This window comes from Megascapheus bottae, chromosome 1 (assembly GCF_031878675.1).
Source record: "Megascapheus bottae isolate mThoBot1 chromosome 1, mThoBot2.hap1, whole genome shotgun sequence".
NCBI lineage: Eukaryota > Metazoa > Chordata > Mammalia > Rodentia > Geomyidae > Megascapheus > Megascapheus bottae.
Genome location: NC_143509.1, coordinates 31092566 through 31100630, shown reverse-complemented (window position 1 = coordinate 31100630; position 8065 = coordinate 31092566). Strand labels below are relative to the sequence as shown.

At 51.3% G+C, this 8065-nt stretch overlaps 1 protein-coding gene across 1 annotated transcript in view; it reads left to right on the top strand.

Moving 5' to 3' along the window:
* Nucleotides 1-2841: 2841 nt before the first annotated feature.
* Arhgef18 (Rho/Rac guanine nucleotide exchange factor 18) overlaps nt 2842-8065 on the top strand; it is a 61900-nt gene continuing 56676 nt past the window's right edge. Inside the window, exons 1-4 of the mRNA XM_090341797.1 lie at nt 2842-2968; nt 3497-3500; nt 5979-6230; nt 7427-7577. Of these exons, the coding sequence (XP_090197923.1) occupies nt 2950-2968; nt 3497-3500; nt 5979-6230; nt 7427-7577 (426 nt within the window). The 5' untranslated portion in view covers nt 2842-2949. The remainder of the gene's footprint in view (nt 2969-3496; nt 3501-5978; nt 6231-7426; nt 7578-8065) is intronic.

Sequence of the window (8065 nt, the reverse complement as noted above, 5' to 3'; positions counted from 1 at the left end):
GGGATCCCTCTTGTCTAAAGGTCTGTCTGCCGGAAACTGATTTTTTAGAATCTTCTCAGTTAATTGCCTTGGGACAACCTGGTGACTTGGGGGGGGTTCCCCTGGGACTTTGGGATCCTAGAAGGAGGAGGGAGAGATGCCAGGCACCTGTGGCTCACACCTGTAATCCTAGCTACTCAGGAGGCTGAGACCTGAGGATCACGGTTCAAAGCCAGCTGTGGCAGGAAAATCCGTGAGACTCTTATCTCCAATAACCTACCAGAAAACCAGAAGTGGCACTGTGACTCAAGTGGTAGGGCACTAGCCTTGAGACAAAAAGTTAGGGACAGAGCCCAGGCCCTGAGTTCAGTTCAAATCCAGGACTGGTACACACACACACACACACACACACACACACACACACACACACAAAACCCTTCAGATTCTCCTTCTTGTGTACTGCAAGTGGGAAGTTTGAGGAGACCCAGAGTGGCTTGGAAACTGGAATTCAATAGAAAAGCAAGCATCAAGTTGGAGCTCAAAGAGGCTAAGCAGTTTCCTCCAGGCCACACGGCAAGGCGGTTCTCAAGACGTTACGCCAGTCTCGCTCTGGGGTTGCTTCTGTGGTAGGTTCTGACCAGTGAACAGAGCTGCCAACACGGGGCACCCCAAGTCCCTGGAGAGGGTATTTAAGTTGCCTCTTGGCATATCATCAAGGTGGTGGGTTTGGGGTCTTAGCTCCCAAGGAAAGTCTGGAATCTTCCTTCTCCCCCCACCTCCGCAGGCTGAGGTGATGATTTACAGCTGGGCAGGTGGGGGGGGAGGTGAGCTGGAAGGGCTGGCCATGATTCTTACCCCCTTTTATGGCTAAGGCTGCAGGGGGGCTGGAGGGGGAGGGGGGTGAAGAGGAGGAGGAGGAGGAGAAGGAGGAGAAGGAGGAAGAGGAGGAGGAGGAGGAGGAGGAGGAGGAGGAGGAGGAGGAGGAGGAGGAGGAGGAGGACGAGGACGAGGAGGAGGACGAGGAGGAAGACGAGGAAGAAGACGAGGATTTGAATCCAGGTTGAGTAATGGCTCCTTAGAGACAGGGTTGTGAGAGTAATGGCTATCCCCAGCTGAACCCCTTCTCTGGCTCAAGCCAACCCCCCCCCACCTCCAGTGACACCCTTAACATCTCAGAGCCTGTGTGCAATCCTGGGGGGAACAGCTCTTTGCAGCCCTGAGGTCAGTCACCAGGCACATATATAATAGCAGTCCATAGGCTGGGGGAAGTGGAAGGCATGGAGTGAGGGTCTTGAGGCAGGAGCCCCCTCCTCTCCCCATTCCCCCATTTCTCCAAGTCCCCGTTGAGCCCTCTGCTTCTCATTCATTTCCCAGCCTGTGTATGAGTAATGGGTGCATTCTCCTCCTCCTTTTCTCCCAAATCCCGAACCCACTCATCTACCCACCCATCCAATCCACCCACTCACCCATCCATCCACCTACCCATCCAATCATCTAACCATCCATTCACTCATTCACCCACCCATGAAACCATTCATGCATCTTCTAACCATCCTTTTGTCCATCCATCCATCCATCCATCCATCCATCTATAAACCCATCCACCCGCCCATTCATTTATCCACCCACCCACCTTCTGTCCATCCACCCACTCTCCTATACATCCATCTGTCCACCACTGATCTTTCCAATCATCCACCCATCCATCCACCTTTTCATCCATTCATCTAATGATCACCTTTGTGTCCATCCATCTATCCATCCACCATTCTGTAAATCCATCCACCCTCCTATACATCCATCCTTCCATCCATCTGTCCACCCACTGACCTTCTCATCTATCCACACACCCATCTATCCACTCATCAACCCATCTACCTTTCTGTGCATCCAATCCACCAGTCCACCCATCTATCCACCCATCTGTCCATTCACCTTTCTTTCTTTCTTTTCTTGTCCGTCTTGGTGTTTGAACTCTGGGCCTGGGTGCTGTCTCTGAGCTCTTCAGTTCAAGGCTAGCACCCTAGCATGGGAGCCACAGTACCACTTCTAGTTTTCTGGTGGTTATTTGGATATGAGTCTCATGGTCTTTTGGGCCCGGGCTGGCTTTGAACTGTGATCTTAAGATCTTGGCCTCCTGAGTAGCTAAGATTATAGGTGTGAGCCACCGTGCCTAGCCCATCCTCCTTTCTATGCATCCATTCATCCTCCTTGGTTCCATGCTGCGTGTTAGGGGTAGCATGAATTTAAGGAGGGGAAAGAGGACCCCACTATCAAGGCAGTGGAATGCAATCTCTGGAGTGGCACACAGGCTGATGACTGGTAGGCACTGACATTTTTTTGTGGGGAATGAGCTAAGTGTTGCATGCACAGGGCTTTAGAGCAGAATGGAGCAGGGCCTCGGCAGTAGTTCCATAGAATGAGCCCTTTGCCCTCAGCAAAATCCTGACAGGTGGCCAGGTGGCCCAGAGACCTGGGGCAGTGGCACTCTTTGTCAAATGAGCACTGTTTTTTGGCCAAAACAGTCACAGCCAGTCAGTCTCCTCTCACAAACCAACTGGGATTGGCTAGTGGTGAATGATGATAGATCCGGTGTGCTCAAGGAAACTCAAAGGAGCAAGTGTTCCAGCCGGAATAAAATCTGGTGGTTGATTCATAATGTCTGTCCTAGGCTGAGGATATAAGGTAGTGGGGTATGTTGGCTGCAAGATCATTGAATGTTCTTTGTTGCCAAGACCTCAATCTCATCTCCCCACCACCGCCTTGTCCAGGGCGAGCAGAAACAGGTATCAGAATCATATGCTGGCTTTCCTGTGACAGCTTAATATTCACTTCTTACCTTTGCTTTCTCTAACAGGGTCTGAGCCCAAGTCATGTGACCAGCAGCCCTTTGACTCTGGAGCTGCAACTTCAGCCCCCAAGAGTAGACGTGGACTCTGGAAACCTGAGAACCCGGATTTCTTCTCCACTATGGAGGACGAGCAGGCAGGTGTCTGGCTACTGAGGGAGGCAGGAGCTCCATGAGACACATGTTTAGAACTGGTACTGACCAAACACCAAATATACACTAGCCCAGGAAGCCCTGGACAAAATGTGAGCTGGTTCACAGATGACAAACATGGATTCTTTCTGGGATAAGGGAAAGGAATTAAGGAAGGATGGATGGATGGATGATGGGAAGGTGGATGGATGAATGGATGGGTAGATGAATGAGTAGATATGTGCATGTATGGGTGACTAGAAGGTTGGAACAATAGATGGATGGTGGGTAGATAGATTGACAGATGGTAAATGGATAGAGAGATAGATGAGTGGTGGATGAATGTATGGGTGGATAAATGGATGACTAGATGGAGGAATACATAGGTGGATGGATGACTGGCTGGCTGGATGGATGGATGGATGGATAGTGGATATGTGGGTAGATAGGTGGATGGATGGATAGATGGATGGATACATAGGTGGATGGATGACTGGCTGGCTGGCTGGCTGGATGGATGAATGGCTATGCAGGTAGATGGGTGGATGGATGAATGGTTGGATGGTAGACAGATGGACAGTGGATGATAGATGGATGGATGGTGAATAAATAGATAGACGGATGAGTGGTGGATAGATGAACAAATGGGTAGATGAATAGGTGAGTGGATGGATGGATACATGACTGAATGGATAGATGGGAAAATGGTTGAATGGATGAATGGGTGGATAGATAGATGTGGATGGTAGATAGATAATGTATGGTGGGTTAGTGGATGGATAAATGGATAGATGGCTAGATAATGGATGGATGAATGAGTAGAAAATTATGTGGACAGATGGATCTGTGGCTGGACGGATGAGTGAGTGGATGGCAGATGGGTAGATAGATGGATGGATGGATGGATAGATGAGTGGATGGATGGATGGATGGATGGATGGATAGATGAGTGGATGGATGGATGGATGGATGGATGGATGGATAGATGAGTGGATGGATGGATGGATGGATGGATGGATGGATGGATGGATAGATGAGTGGATGGATGGATGGATGGATGGATGGATGGATGGATGGATGGATAGAGTAGAGGAAAGGAGGGGAGGGAGAGAAGTAGGAAGGAGGAAATTTTAGAATCTTTTCCTAATAGTTGGCAAGGTGAGTCACTACTGACATATTGAAAATAAAAGTATACATTTGACCCAGAAGGCAGAAGCAGGAGGGCTCGACAGCAAGATTCTGCCTCAAGACCCCTGAGCAGCATGGCTGGAGGCTTAGCATATGTGGTAAAGCACAGAAGGTCCAGATATCACTGAGGAGAAAAACTCAAATCCTGGGCTGGGGCTCAGCAGTAGAGTGCTTGCTTAGCATGCATGTCCATTGCTCTGGTACATGCCCTGGGCCCTGGAGAAACTTGGGGAGTTCTGGGGTGCTTGTTCCTGGGTTTGCCTTGGCTGGGGAGAGGTGTAGGACCCCTTTTCATCCCCACCACAACTTCCAGTTCTGGGAGTGGAGGAGATTTATCTCATCCCTTGGCAGGAGTCAGGGCAGGGGTTACAAAAGTGAATCAGAGGCCTGGAAAGAGGGAGTACTGAGGAGTGGGGAGCTGGCTCCCATCTTTTCACCATCAGGAAATGAGTCTAAGGAAGGTTCAAACTTTCAAGCATAGGAGCCGGGAGTTTGGCCTAGTGGCAGAGTGCTTGCCTAGCATGCACAAAGACCAGGGTTCAATTCCTCAGTACCACATACATAGAAAAAGCTAGAAGTGGTGCTGTGGCTCAAGTGGTAGAACACTAGCCTTGAGGAAAGCTCAAGGATAGTGCTCAGGCCCTGAGTTCAGTTCCCAGGACTGGCAAAAACAAACAAACAACTTTCAAGCAAAGAATGAGGCCCCTCCCCACCCCCCTCCATGTACCTGCTGCTGGTGGAGAGTGGGATAGCCTTTGCCAGTGACACTCCAGACTCCTCCCCCTCCCCTCCCCCTCCTCTTCCTCCCCTTCCTCCTCCCCCAGCTCTGGCTGGCTCACACCTCTGTCTGGGCTGAGGCAGGCCAGATACAAGAGGAGATGGGAGGAGCGGGAGGATGGGAGCCCAGCTAACCCTGAGGCTGTCCGGCTGTGTTTATATTTACAAGAGGAAGAAAACCAGAGCCACGAGGAGATCTTGAGGGGGTGATAGTGAATGCAGTGGGTGTCAGGAAGAGCTGGTTCAGGCATCAGAAGCTGGAATGCAATGATGTGGGGAGGGCCAGGGAGGACCATGAACGGTACTGCCAAAATTATAGAGCCGCCAGAGCTCCCTGGGTCTGGAAGAAAAGGGGTGTTAGTGTTTTAAGGATAGAGAGACACGAAGAGAAGAGGTGGAGTCCCTAGGAATCCAGAGGGAAATGAGAAGGGTGGCCAAATAGGAGAGATGGGAGGAGAAGGTGGGCTGTGCCAAACAAGGTGATAAACCCTCAAATATCAAACAGAATTACACTTCAAGAAAGCAATTGGAGGGGCTTGGAGCGTGGCCTAGTGGTAGAGTGCATGCCTAGCATTTGTGAAGCCCTCTGTTCAATTCCTTGGTACCACATACACAGAAAAAGCCAGAAGTGGTGCTGGGGCTCAAATGCTAGAGCACTAGCCTTGCACATATAGAGTCTCAGGGCCCAAGTTCAAGCCCCAGGGCTGGCACAGAAAGGGAGAGAGGGGGGGGGGAAGGAGAGGAGGAGGGGGGCGCACTCGACTAGCCTCAAAGAATTAGGAAGGCAGCCTGGAGGGTATGTCCAAGATGGGTTTTGAATGATACATAGGAGTTTTCCAAGCTTTCTATGAATGGGAATAAGGCAGATATCCTGAGCTGGAAAAAAAAAAAAAAGACAAATAGAATGCCTGATGAGAGAGGAGAGAGAAGCAAAGAACAAAAGAAAGCAGGGGCTGGGGGCGGGGGAAAAATAGAAGAGGTCCCCCTGCTGAAATTACAGGTGTGAACTACCATGCCCAGCTAATGACTTCTTTTATCACCTGCAGGAGGACAGCTTCCCAGAAGGGCTCAGTGAGAGCACAGAAGACCTCAGCCTGGATTGGGAGGCCCTTCGTGGCAGCGAGTACTTCCAGGACCTGGGCTTAGGGGACCCTTCTCACAGCCAACCTGGAGGGGCTACAGACAAGGAGACCCCTGACAAAGAAACCAAGAGAGATCCAGCCCTATCCAGCTCGGCGGGGGCCCAAATCCTGCCACGGAGACGAAGCTGGGAGAGGTCTCGGAGTTGTTCAGGGAGCAGGCGGAGGTCAGCAGAACCCCCCCCCCAGGACTGGGCAGGGGTCAGCAAGGCCATGTCAGGACACACTACCATGACATCTGAATTGCCTCACTAATGCATGTGTGCTGGGAGAGCTGGCTCAAACACATACACACATGTTCAAAGAGCCTGTGGGTGTAGAAACCCACATGTGTGGATCACAGACACAGTAGCTAGCACAGACAGCCTACACACACATGCTCAAGCCTCACACTTGGCCATTCATCCTGTCACACTGCCTGTTCATCTGTAAACAGTGTTTTGGTGGTTGTGTGGGTGTGCAGGCATGCACACACACACTTGTGCACTACCACTTGAGCCACAGCACCACTTGCTGCTTTTTTGATACTTCATTGGCGATGAGTCTCATGGATGGCTTGGAGCTGTGATCACAGACTAACTTGCAATCAACACACACAGGGCTAAGTCAGGTGTTCACACTTGTCATCCTAGCTACTTGGGAAGCTAAGATTTGAGAATCAGTGAGATTCTTATCTTCAATTAACTACTAAAAGAAAACTTAAGAAGAAAAGAAGGAGGAGGAAGAGAAACCAGAAGTAGAGCTGTGGTTCGAGTGGCAGAGTACTAGCCCAGAGTACAAAAGCTCAGGGACAGCACCCTGAGTTCACACCCCAGGACTACTCGCTCGCCCCCCCACCTCTCTCTCACACACATACACACACACACACACACACACACACACACACACACGCAGAGCAATCTAAGCCTGGTGGAATGGCACACATTCTCAGCAGTCTGAAGAGAGAGGGGCAGAAAGATCATGAGTTTGAGGCCAGCCTGGGCAATCTAGTGAACCTCTGTCTCAAGAAATCCAAGGGGTAGGGGATGTAGTAACCATCTCAGTAACTCTGCCCCCACATTTTCAGCATCAAATACTGGAGGAGCTTCAGTCCCTCCTCCTGTGTCCCTCAAATAATCTAGTCTGTGAATTAAGGGTAGGTCTGATGCAAATGAAGTTTTGACCAATGTAACCTGCCTTCCCACTCAAGTGGGATGGGGAAGCTGCTGACACCCTGTGACTTTTGGGGGACTGCAGGCCCCTCTCTGTGGCTTTTATCCCCACCTTGATCTGGAAGGCCCTCCTTCAACCAGGGTTGGATCCTGAGTCTGGAAACAGATGAAGACCACCCCTAAGCTTTTGTACCTCCTTCCTCCTCCGCCAGGCTCAGTCTGGACGCTTCTGCTGCAGACACAGGGCCCGGTCTCCCTCGCTGGCTAGCTAGCCTCGCTCTTAACCTGTCAGGAGAGGGGCTGAAGACTTGGACCCAAGGGGGTCTGTCTGGAGATGGGACCCCAACAGAACACCCACGCAAGGTGAGTGTTAACCCTGGGGGCCTTCCCAGAAGCCAACAAAACACTGTGGGTGCAAGCCATCATAGGATGCTGAGCTGATGGCAGGGGAGGGGAGATGTTCCGGAATCTGGAGGTCAAGCACCCCACATCTGGCCCTTGATGATAAACTGCAGGTAGCAGAGTCCCTGGGCAATGTGTGTGATTGTCACAGAGCCCAAAACGGGAGATGTTGCAAGGCATCAAGCTGGCTAGGCTGTTGCCCTATGGCTAGAATGACACCCTTATCGCATAAGCCACGCCCCTACTGCCTGAGCCACGCCCCCACCACTTGATTCATTCCTCCCACAACTTAAGCCACTCCTCCTACTGCTGGAGCCACGCCCCTATCATTTGAGCCACGCCCCCACCTCAGAGTCGCTCCTCCTACAATTGGAGCCACGCCCATCACTTGAGCCACACCTCTACGTCCCGAGCCACGCCCTGTCGTTGGGGCCACGCCCCCATGACAG